The sequence below is a fragment of the Bos taurus genome, chromosome 10 (genome assembly GCF_002263795.3).
Source record: "Bos taurus isolate L1 Dominette 01449 registration number 42190680 breed Hereford chromosome 10, ARS-UCD2.0, whole genome shotgun sequence".
Classification (NCBI taxonomy): Eukaryota; Metazoa; Chordata; class Mammalia; order Artiodactyla; family Bovidae; genus Bos; species Bos taurus.
In genome coordinates this window covers 67,247,780-67,269,537 of record NC_037337.1, presented here as the reverse complement: position 1 = coordinate 67,269,537, position 21,758 = coordinate 67,247,780, and the positions used below count along the sequence as shown (strand labels likewise).

Below are 21,758 nucleotides of genomic sequence, written 5' to 3'. Positions count from 1 at the left end.
CGATCCCATTGGTCCGGTGACCTCAGCGCCGAAGAACTCGTCCTCTCCGGCAGGCCTCAAGTTCTGGGAGGGTGCACAGCCGCCAGCAGGGCTTCAGGAACCAGCACATTCTTTCCAAGAAGAGTCAGCTTTAGTCATTCACTGATGTCTCAGTCGAAATGCTTTACCTCCAACGGCCACAAGATGGAACAGACTTGCTTTCGCAGCCACACAGGGGAGGTTCCTACCAAGCCTGTGAGGAGACTCCAGGAAGAGAGGGCTGACGTAGTTTAACCCTATGAGGCGGGAGGCGGGCACTGCAAATCTGTTATTTCCTGAGAAAGAGAGTGTTATGTGTGTGGTGGGGTGGAGCAACTAAATCATCAGCATGGCTCATCGCAGAAAGGGTTTCTTCCTCAGAATTCCTAAATTTCCTGGTGAGGGGTGAGGGGGAAGAGAATTCCATAGTGAGCTGATAAGCACTGACTTTTGGTCTGTGTTTTACCACTTCTAGGCTTTTCGGACCAGATTCCAGTCCAGGCTCATCCCCATGAGATGAGGAGGATACTCATGGGTTCTAAGTCTCTTTATCTCGTTCTTTCTCAGATTTCTCAGCTTCCTTCCTTCTTTTACTAAGGTTTAAAATGTTTGGTTTGAAAGAGGAAATTTGGGCCAGGAGGAGGAGAAATAATTTCATGCGATGGGAGAGACCTCCTTTGGAGAATGGACAGGTGGCAGGTGGGGACAAAGATCAAGTGGCTGTTTTCTTGTTTTTGTTTGTTTGTTTGTTTGTTTTTTTAACTACGAAAACCAGTCCTTTGGTTTTTGGAGTCAGAATTTTGGCCACCTGGTAGATGATTTAGTATTCTGCTAAGACTTTTCCTTATTTAGTGCAGATAGCTTTTTTGCTCATTTTCCTTCTTGGTTGGATTTTTTAAAAGTTATTTCATATGCAAAACAGAGCAGTCAGCAAGTGATGCTAAAATAATTTGTGCTTCCAGGAAGGCAAGACTATATTCTTAAGCAATATAATGTAGGCAGAGGCTTCTGTAATGGGACACTTAGTCACAGGAGAAAACGTGGACTCCTAAAGTTAGGACTCATGGAGCTGGTAGAGCTAACATTTTGGGGATAGACTGGGTGGAGGTGAGAATTTGGTTAGGGTGTCTTTCTAATAACAGTGGGTCTCACTGTGGGGTCCTAAGCTGATTACTATAAAGTCAGACTTTTTGAGGGTTGCCACTGCTGGTAACCAGAGTGAAAGCTTAAGTCACTTAAGATCACTAGGCTTAATGAAATAATCATTCTTTCTTTGGAGAGAACACAGTGACAAAAGTTTTCATTTCTCATTCTCTTACTCTGCTCATCTGTATCTTTCTCTGCTTTCTTAAATCTAACCAACTGATTTCATTACCTTGAAGTGCATGAAAAGACTGATAAAATAACATTGATAAGAACCAATTAATTTGGGACTTGTGATAGTTCAAGGAAGGGCTGGGCTGCAGTTACCTCTGTATTATGGGAAAAAACAGGTCTTTTAAGAAAATTAATAGCATAACAAGATCCCAGAGGTAATATTTATGAAAACAAATTATTTCCTAGAACTTTTGTTGTTGTTGAGTTGTTCAGTCATGTCTGACTCTTTGCAACCATGAACTGCAGCATGGGAGGCTTCCCTGTCCTTCACTAAATCCCAGAGCCTGCTCAAACTCATGTCCACTGAGTTATGCCATCTAACCATCTCATCCTCTGTTGACTCCTTCTCCTCCTGCCCTCAATCTTTCCCAGCATTAGGGTCTTTTTCAATGAGTCGGCTCTTCACACCAGCTGACCAAAGTATTGGAGCTTCAGCTTCAGCAACAGTTCTTCCAGTGAATATTCAGGGTTGATTTCCTTTAGGATTGACTGGTTTGAGCTCTTTGCTGTCCAAGGGACTCTCAAGAATCTTCTCTAGCACCACAATTCGAAATTTAGCAACTTCCAATTGAACATCCATAATCAATGATTGAATTCACTCTAATCAATATAAGGAGGCCTAATCGGGCAAATCTTGAGTTAACCCAATTCAAGCATTGGTTAATAACACTCTAGAGAAATCAAGGTTACCAGACACTCAGATTAGGACCAAGGACAAAACAGGGCAGACAGACGAGCAGATGGCATTTTGGGGAGGAGGAGCAAAGAGCTTGAAAGCTCTATCTTTATCTTCAACTTCTGAATTCTTTCTTTCTCTTGGAACTTGTCTCCCAAGGACCTGGTTTGCAAGAGGGGTGTGGATCTTCCTCTTTCTTAGTGGGTATTGCTGCCCTTACAAGAAGAGGGAGAGTCTAGGGCAGGGGTAGCCCCAGGGGAGAAGGCTAAGGAGCAGGCCTGGCCTTTCATTTGGGCCCCAGGAATCCTCAAGGTGCACTGGTGGTCCAGCCCAACCCTCCAGGGAGGCTTGGGACCAAGGAGCTGGCTACAGAGTGTTGTTTTATCTGGCTTTTCTGTACATCATCTGGAGACCAGGAAAGTGACCCAGCATCCGTAGCGCTTAAGAGTACCGACTCTGGAGCTGGCATTGGCCTGTCTGGTCCAAATCCTGGATGCCTCCCAACTCCCCTGTAAACTGGGGTTAATAATAGCCCCTTCTACCTCATATGGTTGTTGCAAGGATTAAATGTAATAATATTCTTAAGTGCTTGGATACCTAACTTGGCACAAAGCAAATGCTAAATGTTTGTTTAATAAATAACTGTGTTATATATGCTGGAATATGATAACACTTCAATTTTTACATTAATTTTTAATGAAGACTTTTCTCAAATTCCAACTGGCCTTATCTCCCTGAGGTACTATGAAACAGTGATGTTTCAAGGCACACTTATGCAAATAAATGCCAAACATTTGAACAACACAGTCAACAACACACTCAACACTTCTACATATGCACTGAGAAATGAATTCAGAACTTTCTAGGTGCGAATGAAAAAATGATTATTTATATGCTCATGTTGAAAAGAGTAAAAAAGGATGTTGATTTTCCAGCATGTCGGCACCATCATTCTCTTGTCTCCCCAAGACACCCTGTTATTGTTCAATGGTTCACTCCACCCCTCCTCATGATTCCTCCCCTAGATTGGCACTATAATTCACCTTTAATATGCAACTGGATTCTTCAATTTAAAACCAGATTAAAGTAATGGGTTGTAAAGTACAACGAGGCTTTTTTTAACTGCATCCAAGATGCTGAAGTGCTATGAAAAATCAAGAATGGTTCTGCTCTACTCTTAGATTGCAGCTCAGACCAAAATAGACGAGCACTGGGCTCTTCACCCTGCCACCAACTATAATTAGCTTGTCTGCAGCAAGAAGGGAGAAAAAATTACACTACCACTTAAGGTGCAGAGAGAACAACCTGTTTTTGTCCTTTCAGAGCCCCCTGTTGTGGATAAACCACCGAGTGTTTTGCTGGCACTCATTAAATCGTACCCGCTCACCACTCCATGCCCATCTGTACTAATAACATCATTTTGACCATGTAAATTGAATTGCCAAAGATCACATTCAGCTCTTCCTCTGGGAAGTCTTTCCCTCTACAGCCTTTTCCCCACCCCACCTGTTTAAAGAATGTGGTCTGAACTTGTCAGAGGACACTCTAAGAAATAAGGAATGATGCCCTGTGTAGTCTTGACCCTGGAACCCATGCAGACAGTAAGGTCCTGGAACCACCATGCATTACAAAGACTGAAATCCCAACATACTTTCTTTGCTGTCGATATCCTGATATGTCTAGAAGGGTTTTCCGAGGGAAAGACCGAAAGAGCTTCTGCACCTGCTGTTTCCATGACAACAATCTTTTTTTCTGTGTCTCTGTAAATGCCTGCAAAAACAAACAGGACTTTTTAATGGGTGATGCAACCTGGCATTAGAGGGAGAAACATGCAATTAATAGGGGAAATATTGGAGTCCTATGGTTGCCTTTTCTTCACCTTGTTTCCAACCTGATCCAAACAGCAGTCAATTTCATTTGAGAGCCTCCTGTACTGAAAATTCAAGTTATTTGACATTGGAGGTGCCTGGTAAGGTACATGCATTAAGCTTTTGGCAATCCTTGATTTCGGTTGCATTTCTGGCAGATCCCTACCCTCCTTCCTCTTTCCCCTGACTCCACTCTGGACTCTATTTATTAACCAATAATGAATTGCAAAATTGATTGTTGACTACTCTGGCTTTTGCAGCCCCCCTGCATTTTCATAATCAATGGAAATGCTAAACCACTCCAAAAATCAATCTTTTTGATGGTCTGTGCTCACCCTGGAGTGGTCTTCAGGGCTTCAGAACACAGAGTATACACTGTACGTGTTAGGACTCTGCTGAGAAATCTCCAGTTATGAGCCCCATGTGCTACACAACCCTAGCGCACCGATTACCTAAATTTTGTCTAAGGCTTAGGAAAATGGATAGATCTGATGTCTTCTCAAGCCTTTTCTGGTTTGGGGAGGTTTCGTCTACTGCCCCGTACATAACACTCTCCCATCAATATCATGTGTCCTTCTGTGTACAGCTGTGTACTCAGCGCAGCCCAGGGAAGGACTTCACGGGGCTGTAAGTCCTCAAGGTAGGGACTCTCAAATTCAGGATATATTAGGATCCCCACAAGGAGACTGTTAAAATCTAGATTTTCGATCAACTCCCACACACCAGAGCCTGGTTTCATAGATCTCGAGAGGAGTCTAGGGGGTTTGTGTATGCAGCAATTGCCGGGGAATTCTGCTGCAGGTAGGTCATGGCCATGTAATATTCTAGATTGGTGAGGATCACACACATGATATAGGAACTCCCTGTTAAGTGTGTAGAACTGTGGTCCATGTGCTGTCATAAGTCCACCAGATCTGACTAATGAGCAATAACAGTGATGGAGATACCATACCCAAGTAGTTTTGTCAATAAAGCATGAAATAAATACTTTTTAAGTAGCAGTAAATGATTACTCAGAGTAATAATAAACTACATGCCTGTTTCCCATAAAGGAAGCAGATTCCTTAAACAGAGAGAAAAGAATGACAGCTTAATGTTCTTCTACTGACATTTAATCTTTAAGGACCCGAACACAAGACAGCTATGTGAACAAAAGCAAAAAGACGTGAATCATATTATGGAAAAGATACTGACAACTTGCAAACCCCTTCCTCCCAGGTGACCGTGGCCAGATGCCATTGAGGACAGTCATCAAGGAGGGCTTCCCCACCAGACATTCAGTGCCCCATTAGAGAAGAAGGTGCTGATATCCCTTAAGGTGCACGGTGAATGGTCTCAGGGCTAAAAGGTGAGGCTGTGGCTCTCCTCTATGGTCCCTCTCGTTTGCTGATGATACTAGGTGAATGTCCATGAGTATCTCCAAAAACTGCAAAAGGCAAGCATTTCTGCTAGACTGATAAAGGGATGGGTAGATTCTGCTTTTGACTAGCTTAGTCAGCCAAGTGTTGAGCAATGACACAAGATGCTGGCACGCAGGTCAAGATGACCTGGGGAGCAGAGTCCAGCTCAGTGGTCAGTGGAAGGCTCTGGATGCAAATGGGCAGGGCTCAAATCTCTGCACACCTTTATGCAGGTTCCTCCACCTGAGACTCAGCTCTTTTAACTCAGGACAGTGATACCTAATCAAAGGGATGCTATAAGGATTCAAATTAATTTACACACGGAGGGCACTTAGAATATTCACAACACACCTAGCTCTTCCTTGTGCTGCACGTGCCACTGCCCACAGACGCCCTCCCCAGGTTTCTCGGCTGCATGGACTAGCCCTTTGGTGGTGGCACATGAAGGTCTATCCCATTTGGTATTCAACCATCACCTGTAACACCAACAAAAGACTTCAAGGTCTCCAAACCACAATATTGAGTGGGTCTGGAGCCAGCCTGAGCTTCCAAGTGACAAAGGAGTAAAGGGGTCACTTTACAGATGTGCATTCAAAGTGCTGCCAGGGACACTGGTTCATATGTGACATTTCCCACGGTGACAAAGAACACCCAAGAAGATGGAAATGTTTATGCCCCCTCAGAGAGGTCAGGTCATCCACTCAGCACCAGGACATCAGACTCACAGTAATTGGGACTGCAGATAGGAGTGGGCCCCTTAGCAATGCTGAGTGTATGGCCGTTCTCAGTCCTGGAAGACACTGCTGGGAGGCTCGAAGTGGAGCTAGACTATGGCTGGCAAGGAGTGATTTCTGAAAGCTGGTTCCTGTGCGTGCCTGCAAATAGCACTCTACTGTGGCAGCTCTGCTATCGACTGGGAGGCCAATACCTCACCCCAGCCCGCTCCAGGCAGCTCTAGGTGGGGCTGGCAGAGCTTCTTTGGGGCTGGAAGGGAAGGAAGATTCCACTCTCCCGAATGCCCACACACAGCCAGTCAGCCACTTCTGAGTCCTCTGCCCCTGTCAGGCCCTGACTCAGATGTCTGTGTGGAGGCAGATGAGTCTTACAGCTCCTGTTGCTGGATAACAGGGCTCATGAAGGGGACAAGGGCTCATCTTCAGGGAACCATCGGTCCAAGACGGTGAGGAGCCAAGAAGCCTGGGCTTGTAATGCAGGAGATGAAGTGATGGACTTCAGAAATAAGATTCAGAACTTTCTGGCCTTCCTTTTACTGTTCTAAGGAGTGGTTCCTTTGTCCTTGTGAAAGAAGGAAGGTGTCTTGGCTTGGTCAGCACCCTCCCTTCCAGCAGCTGAAGAACAGCTTGATCAGGCTGTGAAAGGAGCCCTGTCTCCTGGAGCCCGAGGGAGTCTTCAGTGAGAATGGAGGCTGGGCCTGGACAGGGCCTCCCGGGGGTGGGGGCGGGGGGTGCGCTCTGTACACACAGATACCCCCAGGCTGTGGAAAATTATTCAAACGCCTTTCCTCTTCCTCAAACTCAACTAATAAAAAGCCTCAGACATTTTCCCCTCCCAAAGCAGTGTGCAGGCGCCTCCATCCTGACACGAATGCAGGTGAGCAGAGTGGGCATGAGTCCTTTCTGCCCCGTGATTCCCATCAGCAAGGCCCCTCCGTGGCAGTCAGGAGAGAGGAGCCCACACAGTGCCACGGAAAGGAGAGCCAGGGCGCAGAGGGAGCATGCACAATGGCAGGAAAGTGAGCAGCGCCAGACCACAACATGGGCGCTGCGGACCAACGAGGATGCCTGCGCACCGCCCAGCAGAGGCAGCTGGAGGACTCGTTATTTCGTCTCCTGTGCTCAGCAGACTGGAGATGAGGTGGAAGGTAACTTGTCCTTCAGTTTCTCGCAGGCTCAATGCTGAGCATGGGTGTGGGAGCGGAAGCAGGGTTCCGGTCTGCTTTTTCAGAAGCTTAAACGCCCCTAAGCCCACCCCAAGTGCCCTCCTCCCCTCCAGGTGCTGCTCCGTCCACCTAGACCCCTCTCTGTTCTGCCTCCTCGTGGAACAAGTCTCTCCCACTAAGGCTCTCTCTTTCAGGTCTAGTTTGGAGGCAGTCCCTCTGGCCTCTAGATAGGTGCCCACCGCACCTCCTGGGCTTCAGCCCCACACCGGTGGCCTTATGGTCACACTTGTGATGACCTGTTTTCCTTTTGCCTCACCCACTCTCCTCCTACTGGAAGCCCACCAGCCAGGGGCAAGACCTAGGTGCTTTATAAATACCTACAGAATGAATGAACTCTAAAATCCATCTCCTGTTCTGGCCTTCCATCTTTCTATTGCTTTTTGCTGGCCCAGATGAGAGCTGTGTCAGGACTGGACACTAAAAAGGGTGAGTGGGAGTTCACAGTGCCGTGAGAGGAAATCGCAAAAATGTGAGTTTCAGGGATGGGGAGGAGGGGCTGGGATGGAAACCCAGTGGGAGACCGCACACCTGCGTGTGAGGGGCAGGTGGAGTCACAGCACAGAAGGGCAGAGGGTGCAGAAAACCAAACAAGCCGCCAGCAGCAGATGGCCTGTGGGCAGCTGGAATGTGGGAAGTGCATCTCCCTTCCCCGGGGCCCACTGGACTCCTGGGGTTCCAGCTACCAGCATGGCAAAGCCCAGGGGACTTGGAGGCCTTTACCATCTTATTTTCACATCAAAGTCCCACAAAAAGATCTCAGTGGCCTAGGTTTATCCAGTCCTAAGTTTTCTAAAACCATAACCCTGTCTGTGTAATTCTCTCAGGGGAGGGGCACCCAAGAAGCCATTGGGATCCTGGGTCTGAGGCACAACTGCTTGTCCCCGCCATGTCCCTCGGGACAGCCCTGGCCAGGACCTTCCTCGCTCCATCAGAGTCGCTCCATCATTGTCCCGAGGGCCTGGGAGGCATAGCACCAGCCTGACCTTCGTGAAAAGGACAGAGATTGTCATACTGAGTGAAGTAAGTCCGACAGAGAAAGATAATCATCATATGATATTGTTTATATGTAGAATCTTAAAAAATAGTACACAGTAACTTATTTTTACAAAAGAGAAATAGAGTCACAGATGTAATAAACAAACTTATGGTTACCAAGGGGAAAAGGTGAGGAATATATGTGTCAGTGGGACTGACATACACACACTACTATAAGGAAAATAGATAACTGATAAGGACCTACTGTACAGCACAGGGAACTCTACTCAATACTCTGTAATGGCCTATATGGGAAAAGAATCTGAAAAAGAGAGGATAAATGTATATGTAGAACTGATTCACTTTGCTGGATAGCAGAAACTAAAACAACATTGTAAATCAACTGCAACCCAATACAATTAAAAAAAAAAATTCCTATGAGAATCAGAAATCAAAACACAGCAGAAAGCCCTCAAACCATACCCAACACACACACAGACACACATTATTTGTTCTGAACACTCTCCCCTTTCTCCCTGCTTGGTCCACCCCAGGCTCTGTCCCTCAGGGAGGCCTCCGGAGTCAGAAGCTTCTCTCAGGCACTTGCCTCCATGTCAGAGCTCAGTCTAGGTGGATCTCTGGACACCAGAGGAACACACAAGCTGCGTTTAGGTTTGAAGTCACCACAGCTGAGTTCTGCTCGAGCTATTATTAATGACTGTCTACTCCTCAAAGATGAGATGTCAGAGACCCAAATGATCACCTCACAGAATCTCTGAGAACTACTTCAAAGGAATGATAAAAAGCAGTTTCATGAAACCTGTCACTACTTACCTCATGGATTAGACATTTGTCTATGAGCTGTAAATAGGAACTTATATTTTCCTCATCGGGTCTGGAGACCAAGAGTTGTGTGCACACTGGGAATTAAAAAAAAAAAAAAAAGGATGAATTAGAAAAATGCACATCCATTCTAACCCCTGAGATCTGCCTCCGATTTCCTTTCAGGACCAATATTTTGAGAGGTATGTGTGACTGTGGCTTTACGTCAGCTTCACAAAAAAGGCCAGGAGGCTCCTCGTTCCACTGAAGTCAAAGGCTTGGTCACCACAGGAGCCTTTGCCTCCAGAAGCCCCTTTGGTTAATTCCACGCATACCATTCTATATTAAGCCTTCTGCAACCCGGCCCGAGACAGACACTCTGGAAGAAGAAGAACGCAGCAGCGTCCCGAGCCCTGTCTTTGAAAGAGTGTCCTTTGAGAGGGAGTTCAAAGACCCTAAAGACCATCAGCCCTCCTCAGAGCAGGCACCATCATTTTATGAATGAGCCGCACATCTCATTTGGAGGAGTGAGGCTTGCGCACCTTGTAGGATGTGAGGTGTGTGGGCATGCACATGAGTAAGGAGCCTGCTACTCATTCACGGGAGGGTGATTTTCTCAAAGTGATACCCACACATTTATATATACACAGGTCCACCTACACACCCAAGTTCAGAGACAGGGCACAACACACACACCCACTGGACAGCTCACGGCCACGCTAGTGCGATTCACTCTATTCCCATCCGAAAGAGCCTGGTGTTCTGCTTTTGATGGGAATGTTTAGAAGGACAGGTGGCGGTGGTTGGACAAAGACATCAGTTAGGAGTAAAAATGGCTTGCTCTCAAGATCAAGCTTAAAACCTGGGCACCATGATGTCTTTCTCTCCCTCATCCCACATACCTGATCTGTCACAGAATCCCATTCATACCATGTCTTGGCACATAGGTTTTTCAGTATAACACTGTGGGTAATAACAAAACATGGAAACTACCTCTATATCCACTAATTGGGGCCCTGTCAAATTATGGTTTATGCATATGGAGGAACAGTATGCAGCCTTTAAAAAAGAATGAGATGGTACTTTTGTATTGATAGGGATATTGAAAGCATATAATGTAAAAAAAAAGCTGTAGAGAAATATATAAACAAGACCTGTTTGTGTGTAAAAAGGATGCTCATGCGCTTATATATAATTACAGTGCTTCTGAAGGGATATTCTGAAATGTTTATAGCGGTTACCTCTGGGGAGGAATATGGTAGGGCCAAGGGTAGAGGTGGGGGCTATTTTCACCTTTCATCATTTTTCATTTAGCTTTAATTTTTATGTTGAGTGTGACTTGATTTCATAATTTATTTGAAAGTAGTTAAATTTTAAAAAGCAGCCATGCCACAGGAGTGCAGAGCCCACATGGATCATGTCATGGGTAAGGGGGTGAAGTGCAACATTCTCAGGTAACCAGCCCACCTGTACCTCCAGCAGGGGGTCATCTACTCTAATCCACACAGCAAGGAGCCCCTTGGGGGTAGGGGAGACTGAGAAAGTGAATGGGGGGGACCCATGCTGACCATGAAGCGGGTGGCATTGCAGCTCCAAAGGATGCTACAAGTCACCTCCTCTGAACCAGAATTCTACAGATCTCAGTCTTTCTAAGAACACGAATCACCAGGAATCTCTCATTGTACCTATATAAGACTCAGGTGTTCCCTTTCTTTTGATTAGAACTCAGTTCTTTGAAATGGTCTGAAATATTGGACAATAGAAAACACATTGGTCCCCCTTCCCAGAGGAAAAGTACTGGCATTCACTACATTTTAAAAATAATCAAGAAAAAAAAATAATCAAGAGCTCTTGAGAAACACCTGATCAAGCACAGATTAGCGTTGGACGTGGTAAAGGATACGTGCATAAGGGTCTGGCTCAGGGCAGTCATGGGTAGAAGGGGTGCTGTCAGCCAGGGACCATGTGTGAATTCTGTGCTGCCCTACAGACACAGGCAGCGTGGCCATGGTACCTTGGGTGGCCTGTAGGAAGCCTGCCTTTAGCTTGAGAGTCCAAAGGCCCAGTGAATGGTCCACCAGGAGGGCCCTGTGGGCCCTGGTCTCAGGGAAGGGGAAAGATGGGAGCTAGGGTGAAGGAAGAGGCCTTGACGGGTGGTTTGTCCGAGAGCTTGGAATCCAGATCCAAATACCTTTCCCCCTCTAGGCTGCACTTTCTGCATCTGTAGGATGGGCTAATAACATGGATTCTGGCAGTTCACCCCACACCCAGGGGAAGCCCATGGGAATGGGTACCTCTGGTCAGGGGTGTTGAGAAGAGAAAAGGGCAGGTGGGAAAACTGGGCTTACCTTTCCCCATGACACGTGTGAACTGCCCGGGGAGATCCCCCTCCGGCAGGGGGGTGACAGCCAGCTCCCCATCACAGCTGCTCAGCTGGTGTGGCTGGAGCCCACCACTGGCCCCAGCTGAAGTGGTGGCCGTAGCTCCCGCGGCCGTGGCACTGTCTTTGCAGTCCGGGCTCTGGCTCTCGGGGCCCATCAGCGAAGGCGGGTGCGGGGCCTGGGGCTCCCGGCGGCGAGCCTCTGGGGTGGTGCTCGGTGAGCTGTACGCCTTGATGGGGGTCAGGATCATCTGGTGCAGCTCCTGGAGGGGGAGGCGCAGGTTGCCCCCCTCAATGATGTCCTAGAGGGTCAAAGGGAGAAGACCTCTGTTAGGGTCAGGAACTGGGATGACCCACCTCCATGCCTCCCCCGCCTCTGCCTGGAGCTATTCCCAGATGGGGTTCATGTCTGCTGACACTTTCCTTAGAACGTTCTTTGGAAGATGGGACAGTTTACAATGTAATCATTCTGGGGACTTCCTCGGTGGTCCAGTGGTTAAGAATCTGCCTTGCAATGCAGGGGACATGGGTTTGATCCCTGGTCCAGAGCTAAGATTCCACGTGCCACAGAGCAACTAAGCTCATTTGGCACAACCACTGAGCCTGCGAGCCACAGCTAGAGAGTACACGTGCCAAAACGAAAGATCCTGCATAACGCAACAAAGATCCCAAGTATCGCAACTAAGACCTGACGCAGCCAAACACACAAATGTTACAAATTAAATCACCAATATTAGCCCAGGTAGAAAATTTTAAAAATATATACATGTATCATGAGGAAATAGAATCACTTTAAAATCCCACTAAGATGCTAAAATCCCACTAAAATGATTTCGGTATATTTCCTTCCCTGGCATCTTCTGTGCCTTTCCTTAAGGTGCATTTGATAATAGTTTATGTCACACACTTTAGAAGCTACACAACAAAGTTATACAGGGCCACGTATTTCCTGTAGTATGATTTGTTTTAGATGAAGGAACCTGCTCATTCACACTTTCATCCAGCCCATGGCAGAGGCAACACAGGTGTGGTTAGAAGCACCGATGCTAAGACAGATGCTTGGGTCTGATACAGCTGTGTGCCCTTGGGTAAATGTCTTCTCTGTGCCTCAGTTTCTCTGTGTATAAGATGAAGATTACTATAGTACCTGCCTCATTGGTGGTTGCGATGAGCTTAATATTTGTAAAGCTACAGGTTCCTATGTTATGTGATTCTTTGTTAAATTCATTTTTTTATTATTATTTTTTAATATAAATTTTTAAATTTTAATTGGAGGCTAATAAAATTGCTGCAGATGGTGATTGCAGCCATGAAATTAAAAGACGCTTACTCCTTGGAAGGAAAGTTATGACCAACCTAGACAGCATATCGAAAAGCAGAGACATTACTTTGCCAACAAAGGTCCGTCTAGTCAAGGCTATGGTTTTTCCAGTGGTCATGTATGGATGTGAGAGTTGGACTGTGAAGAAGGCTGAGCGCCGAAGAATTGATGCTTTTGAACTGTGGTGTTGAAGACTCTTGAGAGTCCCTTGGACTGCAAGGAGATCCAACCAGTCCATCCTAAAGATTAGTCTTGGGTGTTCATTGGAAGGACTGATGCTGAAGCTGAAACTCCAATACTTTGGCCACCTCATGCAAAGAGTTGACTCATTGGAAAAGACCCTGACGCTGGGAGGGATTGGGGGCAAGAGGAGAAGGGGACGACAGAGGATGAGATGGCTAGATGGCATCACTGACTCGATGGACATGAGTCTGAGTGAACTCCGGGAGTTGGTGATGGACAGGGAGGCCTGGTGTGCTGTGATTCACGGGGTTGCGAACAGTTGGATACGACTGAGCGACTGAACTGAACTGAACTGAACTGAATTACTTTACAATGTTGTATTGGTTTTGCCATACATTGACACGAATCCGCCACGGGTATATATGTGTTCCCCATCCTGAACCCCCCTCCCACTTCCCTCCCCATACCATCCCTCTGGGTCATCCCAGTGCACCAGCCCTGAGCATCCTGTATCGAACCTGGACTGGTGATTCATTTCACATATGATAATATACATGTTTTGGGTGCTCTGACCTGCTGCGCACTGAGCTAGATGGTGTGGGGGATGGGGATATGGTGGGAAAGCTGTTAAGGTTCCCTCGGGGAGTTTACATCCTACCAGGACATGAATATTCATCATGCTGGAGACTGAGAAGCAGGGCAGGGGTTCCTGGAGGGGAGGTTCTCATGGGCTGCAGGTTCCTGGGAAAGAGTGCTCCAGGCAGAGGGCACAGCGGGGGCAAAGGCACTGAGGTGGGAGCCTGGAGCATGTGAGAAACAGCACGGAGGCCTGAGCTGGAGCAGAGAGGAGCGGGGGTGGGGTGGGACGTGAAGTCCAAGGAGCCACAGGGCCTGAGTGGAGAGGAGTCAAGTCAGCAGGCTGGGGCAGGGGTGCGAGAATGTCTTCTACATGAGATGAGAAGTCAGGGAAGGTTCTGAGCGTGACATGTTTCAGAAGGATCATTCTAGAGAAAAATAAGTATTTTACACAAACAAACATATATATACATATTGAATATACACTATAGAGGCAGACCTTGGAGATACTGCAAGTTTGGTTCCAGATCACTACATAAAGTACCACTCATTTTTTTTGGTTTCCCGGTGCCTATAAAAGTTATGTTTACACCACACTATACAGTCTACTGGGCTTCCCAGGTGGTGCTGGTGGTAAAGAACCCGCCTGCCAATGCAGGAGACTTAAGAGTCCCAGGTTCAATCCCTGGGTCAGGAAGATCCCCTGGAGCAGGGCATGGCAATCCACTCCAGTATTCTTGCCTGGAGAATCCCATGGACAGAGGAGCCTGACGGGCTACAGTCCATAGTGGCGCAAAGAGTCGGACACGACTGAAGCAACTTAGCACACAGCACATATAGTCTATTAAGTGTGCCACAGCATTATGTCTAAAAGAACCAATGTCCATACCTTAATTAAAAAATGTTTCATTGCTAAATAGTGCTAGCCATGATCTGAGTCTTCAACGAGTTATAATCTTTTCACAATAGTAACATCAAATATCACTAATCACAGATCACCATACCAAATATCATAATAATGAGAATGTTTGAAATACGATGAGAATTACCAAAACGTGACAAAGACACATGAAGTGAGCAAATGCTGTTTGGAAAATGGGGCCAAAAGGCTTGTTAAACTTAGGGCTGCCACAAACCTTTGATTTGTTAAAAAAAAAAAAAAGGCAGTATGTGTGAAGTGTAATAAAATGAGGTATGCCTATAATGTATATAATTGTATGTAATATATCCATGACTTTATATAATGAAATTGAATCCGTCTACCCATACAGTTTGATATCCTGGGCATTATTTATTAGAAAAAGCAGTGAAAGTTGATTCTGATGGACACCTATCAGTCAGATGCTCACAGAGGCGCAGAATAGGCTCAGGTGCTTTGGGATGGTGGTCTGGGGCTGGGGGTCTCCCTGGTGTAGGGGGTGTGCCCTGCTCTCTGCCACAGTGCTGCCCAGTGATTATGCAGCAAACCTCTCCCTAGGACCCAGGAAGGACCTTGACAATCAGGGCCCTGATTACTAATGAAGTATTTAATCTTCTGAGAGCCCAGAATAGCAAGAACATAATTTTAAAAGCCTGAAGCATGAGTACCAGCCCGTTCCTGGGATCCTCTCTTATCAAGAAAAATTGCTCGATGATGTCAAGCAACACAAGCTGATGGGACACGATCATTTCTGCACCCAGATCTCCCATCAATCAGTTAGAAAGAGGAAATCTGAGGACGCAGGCCTGTTTCAATTCTGGGCACCAAAACACTGACAGCCCGCCCGGGTGCTGGCGGGAACTTGCTTTGTGTGGGGGGGTTGGAAGCAGAGCCTGAATTGTGCCTCGGCCTAGTTGGCACCCCAGGATTCCGAGGGAACTGAAATGCTAAGTAGCCACCAGAATTGTCTCAAACCTGGCCAGGGCCACTCTCCAGTCTATTTTAGGGGAGAGAATCCATTTTCCTTTTAAAGAAGTGGACTTTGCAGAGCCTACACCCATCCTTCTCAACCTGGCAGAAAGGGGCATGGTAAGACCTGCCTGCAGCCCGTGCCCACAAGCTCAATGCCTGAGTCAGGATGCTCCTGGTCAGTCCCAGTTTTCCTGATGCTGGGCTGGACCGGCCCTTTGCAGAGTCTGATGCTGTCACATGACTGGTCCCTTGACTTCTGACATGGTATCAGGGCAGGACCCATAGAGGCAAGCTAGCTAACCCAGGCCAAGAGAGCCCCTGCTGCCTTTTCTGATCAAACTACATGCCAACCAGACGAGCCCTGCCTCAAGGTTCTCCAGTTCCTGCCAGCACCTGGGGGGTGGGGGGTTCTGACCTCCTTGTCCAGCCCTGACTGAGGAGAGGAAGGGAAATGAGAGGGAGGGGGTGAGGCTGCCCCGTGGGAGGGGGCTGGGCAGACAGAGCTGGCAGGCTCCTCTGGGTGATCACATGCACCCCTGTTGTGCCAGCCCATGTGGCAGTACCACTGAGAAGAGCAAATGTGTGCCTGTGACTCAACTTCTACCAACCTTGCCTGCTCTCGACACGTGGTGTGAAGGCTTCTGCAGTTACTCAGTGATGGGGGCGGAGATGTGGGTTCTGCTAAGAGCTGAACTCCTTCAAACCGGGCATGTATACTTGTTCCAAGTTCAAATCTTATGTGACGCTACTGGGGACACCCACACCCAAAAGGAAACCCATAAACATAGTGAATAATGTCGGATACTTTCTGAGAATATCACAATCAGGAATCATGCTTAGCTTGGTCTTTTGCTTTGACCTAAAGCCACTGTCTCAGAGACAACCCCTGGCTTATGACCAGTAGGCAGTAGCTCTGCTGATGCCAGCCTCCGGGGGGCGCACTATGACCATCAGGTTGCATTCCTGACTCTAGAGTGAATTCGGGCCCAGGCAGAGAAGGAATCTAGCTCAATCCAGTGCCCTCGACTGGCTGAGGGACCGAACTCCCATGCTGACAAAAACAGGAGATCAACCCAAGTCTCTATGGATCCTTTGTATGATAAATATAACACTGCGTTAGGAACTCAGAGAGGCAAACATGAGCACAAAGCAGCACAGCTGCCCTTTAACTACTGTGCGGAACAGAGGTGAGAGCAGAGTGGGAAGGCTGGACCCTCCTACACTGCAGTCGGTCAGGCAGATGCAGCTTGGGGCCGACAAGGAGGAAGGTGCTCCATCCTGACTGTCCCAGGCTTCCTGGCCTGGCTTTCTTAGGTCTTGGAGGAGGACTGGTTTAGAGCCTCTCTCGGGGCTTGTAACAGCCACAGGGTGCAAATCATCTGGAAAATGGCAGGTGGTGGCATCCCCAGCACTTATGCAGCATCCCATTGCCCCATCCTTCTCTCTGTGTGAGACGGACTGGACCGTTCACCCAGCAGACAGCACTCCTGCGTCTACTTAACTCCATCCTCTCTATGGGCTGGGCGCTGTCAGACACTGGGGGTCTAAAAAGGACGACAGAATCCTCACCCTAAGATGCTTATGGCTCCCGGGATGGGCCCATACATTGTGAAGATGCTGCTAGGATGGGGGCGGTGGGGGTGGCGGTAACACAGAGGTGTGTGCGTGTCTCCTTTCTCCAAGCCAGGTTCCCAAGCTCAGAGAATGGTCAGTTTCACAGTTTGGGAGTCAACTGAAAAAAGACAGTAAATAAAAGCACATGGGTGTGACAGTTGGAGTATAAAGAAAGCTGAGTGCTGAAGAACTGATGCTTTTGAACTGCGGTGTTGGAGAAGACTCTTGAGAGTCCCTTGGACAGCAAGGAGATTAAATCAGTCCATCCTAAAGGAAATCAGTCCTGAATATTCATTGGAAGGACTGAGGCTGAAGCTGAAGCTCCAATACTTTGGACACCTGATGCGAAGAGCTGACTCATTTGAAAAGACCCCGATGCTGGGAAAGATTGAAGGCGAGAGGAGAAGGGGACAACAGAGGATGAGATGGTTGGATGGCATCACCAACTCAATGGACATGAGTTTGAGTAAACTCCGGGAGTTGGTGATGGACAGGGAGGCCTGGCATGCTAGGGTCCATAGGGTCTCAAATAGTCGGACACGACTAAGTGGCTGAACTGAACTGAACTGAAACGCACATGGAAACATTTTCACTATTAAAGATAAATGCTGGAAAATCTGCCCCGGTGACCGTTCTAATCTTACCTTTCCCACCAAACATCTTGAGAAGTCTGCACTGCCTCACCCCAAGGCCTCAGTCCCATTTATACGCTCCAGTTCTTGGGTTCCTGCTTCCCCTCCCATCTCCCTGAAACCCTTTTGCATCAGGGCTATCAGGGAGCTGCTGGTGGCCAGTTCCGGGGAGCAGTGTTCAGTCCTCATCAGGTGTGACACGTCCATGGCTCCTGATGGGACAGTCCCTCTTTAACCCTCCCACCCTCTGGGGCCTGTCACTGGTCGCTCCATGTCCTCTGGTGCTCCCCATCTAGGGTCCATCCTCAGCTCTTATCACTCATCACACAATTCTGGCCATTTACACATAAACGACCCACAACGGAGTCTTTCAAACCCTTGTGGGCTCTAGACTTGTTCTCTGGGCCACTGACTTGCTACTTTCAGCGGGGTGTCCCAAGGTATTACAGATGCCACCCATCAAGCTCAACCCCATTTCTTTCACATTAGTGAAGTGAAGTGAAGTCGCTCAGTTGTGTCCAACTCTTTGAGACCCTATGGACTGTGGCCTACCAGGCTCCTCTGTCTATGGGATTTTCCAGGCAAGAGTGCTGGAGTGGGTTGTCATTTCCTTCTCCAGGGGACCTTCCCGACCCAGGGATTGAACCCGGGTCTCCCACATTGTAGGCAGACAATTTACCGTCTGAGCCACGAGGGAAGTCCTTTCACAGTAGTAACTCCTCCTTTATTTTTGGTTCCCAAATGGTATGACACCCACGCCTGCACTTCCTGCCAATGCCCAGACTCCTGCTAAGTGACTCTTATTCTTCTCCTTGGTCGTGGCCCCCACCCTGGCTCAGGGCCCGTTCTCCACCACCACCAGCACCGATGCCCGTCTGCTCTCTGTCCTCACCGCAGTGGAGTCCTCTGTTTCATCCCAGGAAGACACCCCCACCGGCCTCAGGGATGGTGCTGATCACGCTGGGCTGTGACAGCATCACCACACGTCTATCTGTGGCACCTCGTGTCCCCAGCTCTCCGGGGGTGGGGACTTCGAATTCCTCACGGTTTGCCTCCAGTGAGGACGGGGGAGATCGAGTCCAAGGCAGCTGCTTAGTAAGTGTTCAGTAACTGAGTGGAGGTGCTCTAGACATAGAGCTCATCTGCAGCAGCTGCTGATTATGAACTAGTCACGGGCGGGGCCCCAGCCATCTCCTTAGAAATCTCAGGGTTCTGTGTGACGTAAGAATGCCACTGGAAGCAAGAACATGACGACAGCGGTTCCAACAGCACAGTCAGTTGAGGATGTCTGGGAATGCCAGAGAAATGGCTAATGGGAGCCTGCTGCTGGTGGCCTATGTGGGAACAGGTTACTGACAGCCCTCTCCCTGAAAAGCAGAAGAGATGCGGGTTCCAGAGAAGAGGGAACAACAGAGCTGAGGCTGAGTCCTCAGTGGACACTGCGGTTCACTCCCACCCCCAGGCCGTCAGCTCCTAACGGGACAAGCTTGCAGGTGTCTACACTCAGGTGGTTCTCAGGCAAGCCTGAAATGGTGGTCCACCACCTTCCTCCTCAAAGAAGTCACACCAAATAAACTCATCATGCTTTCCTCTTGGCCAGTAGTTTCTTTCAGATTCTGTGCTACATTTGTCATCTTTTTTAACATGCCCAATCCAGTGGTCCAGGGAGAAAGCCTTCTTTTTTTTTTGTGGAGTCAATATTATTCTAGGTGTGAAATATAGGACATAGTGTCACCGAATTATCAAAGGCTAGACAGAAAGTCAGTGGCATATGAGGGCCACCCAAACCACCTTGCTGCCCTTGTTTCCACGTGCTGGTTCGGCCCAGCACTACCAGAGGTGGAGCCGACAGCAGCCATCTCTGTCTCCCAGGTGGGTGCATGACCCTCAGTGACAGAGGATGTGAATGAGTTCTTGAAGGAAGCTCCAGAAATAAGAGCAGAAAACACCACTCTCTAACCATAATCTTAGCAATCGAATCCTTCTGCAAAATGTTTTCTGTGCTTTTTAACAGATGAGAAAATTGGCCTATTGAATACTTCCCAAAAGAGAAGTTATATAGAAATGGCAATAAATACTCTGTTAGATGAATGCCTTGGTAAAAGAGTTGGTGTAAAATTAAGAACAACAGTAACTTCAGGTTCAGTTGGGCAGGTCACTTGTCATTTGTGACTCACTATAATTAAGAACAGGTCTTTCATCATGGGAGTACCCGTAAGTAGCCTCTGTCTATCCATCCAGAGGTTTTAAAAGCCATCTTCCTTATAAAGTTACAGATGCATATTCTATAACTATATATTACTTTGTATTTTATATGATATTCATTGGGCTTCCCTGGTGGCCCAGACAGTAAAGAATCTGCCTGCAATGCAGGAGATCCAGGATCAATCCCAGGGTTGGGAAGATCCCCTGAAGAAGAGAATAGCAACCCACTGCAGTATTTTTGCCTGGAGAATCCCATGGACAGAGGAGCCTGATGGGCTACAGTCCATGGAGTCTCAAAGAGTTGGATATGACTGAGCGACTAATGATTCATTAAGCATAATTTTATATGTTGTATGTAAACATATACACACACAGATCTTTGTGAATAAGTTAAAAAATTTCCACTACACTGCGATGTTTCTGTGCTCCAAAATTTGCTTTAGCCTCACCTGCCTTAGTTCTTTGATTCCTTTCAAAGGCACCCTGGGATTTCTAGAAGGGGTTACAACTCAAGCTCTGCAAGCAGCAAATACCTTCCCACCCACCACTCCCAACAGCAACACACAAGGATCTCCCCACTGGGGCTGTGGCAGCACCAGCTTACAAGGTCTGTTCTTTTTTGGATCTTAAAAAAAAATAAGTCGCTCAGTTGTGTCCAACTCTCTGTGACCCCGTGGACTGTAGCCTGCTAGGCTCCTCTGTCCATGGAATTCTTCAGACAAGAATACTGCAGTGGGTAGCTTTTGGACCTCAGATGAAGTCATAGAGCCACCATGTCCTAAAAATGACATTCACACTAGGTTGACACCCAGATACAAAGGCAAGAAGAAAACATACTTGGGCAGCAAACAAAAAGAGCAGATGAACACCAGATGAATTGCTTTTAACGATGGAATAAACGCTTTTTCAGCATTTTGCATTTTTGAGACAGCTCCTTTCAGAGTCACAGGGACCCATTCTGGTAAGTTAATGTCCGAAATTATTCTCCGGAGAGTCTAGTACGTCCATCCACCAAAAGACTGCGATCTCTCCGTGGAAGCCGGGGGTTAACCTGCGGGTGTCTGCCGTGCTGTGGGCAGCTTTTCTCAAAGTCAGATCCTTCCCTGGGTGGACAGCGGGACTGAGGCTCATCTGTTTGTTTCCTATACTCATGTGTCAAAATTTCAGCCTCTGATTGTGGGCTGAACACCTCCTTAATCACTACAAATGTATAAAAGGCAGAAATGAATGTATGTAAAACATTTCCTGAGAGCTACGGGAGGGCCAGTCTCCAGGGGCCTGGACCCAAGGCTTAGGTACACTTAAGCGGTCAGGTTCTGTAGAAGCGTGTATAACCAGGAGATGAACTTCAAAACCATTTCATTTTTTCTGACTGTGGTAAGGAAACAACCTGTTGCTCTCTGTAAGGCCTGCTGACGACACTTGCAACTGAGAATATAATTTCCCTTGACCCATTTTCCTACCATGAAGGTAGAAATGGCCCATCACCTGGTGATAACTTACCCTTTCCAAAGACTTCAGGAGATTTTGTCTCTCTTTGAGCTTCTGAATACTGATGACAATTTTGTGTCTTGCGCCTTTGGTAACATTCTGTAATGAAGTAAAAGTTAGATTTAAAAACATATTTTTAGGCATCAGCTTAGAGATTCTTGGAAGCTATATAGTACATTACTGTCTTCTTGGTTCCCGTGTGTATACAGGTTAGTAAATAGACATTCGTCTCTCTCTTCAACATCCACTGTCATCAACCTCTTACTAAATGTTGTAACTCCTCAATATCCATTATCGTCAAGCTCTTCTTACTAAATATTTTAACTCCAGCTGACCACACACGTGCTTGTGTCTTTTCCCTGTGACCTT

General features: G+C 47.4%; 1 protein-coding gene across 8 annotated transcripts in view; it reads right to left on the bottom strand.

Moving 5' to 3' along the window:
• SAMD4A (sterile alpha motif domain containing 4A) overlaps positions 1-21,758 on the bottom strand; it is a 226,932-nt gene that overhangs the window by 20,458 nt on the left and 184,716 nt on the right. For all 8 annotated transcript variants that reach the window (XM_024997783.2, XM_015473194.3, XM_024997782.2 and 5 more), the window contains 4 exons: positions 21,402-21,488; positions 11,445-11,778; positions 9,109-9,194; positions 3,723-3,841 (listed from right to left, as the gene is read on the bottom strand). In XM_024997783.2, the coding sequence (XP_024853551.1) occupies positions 3,723-3,841; positions 9,109-9,194; positions 11,445-11,778; positions 21,402-21,488 (626 nt within the window). The remainder of the gene's footprint in view (positions 1-3,722; positions 3,842-9,108; positions 9,195-11,444; positions 11,779-21,401; positions 21,489-21,758) is intronic.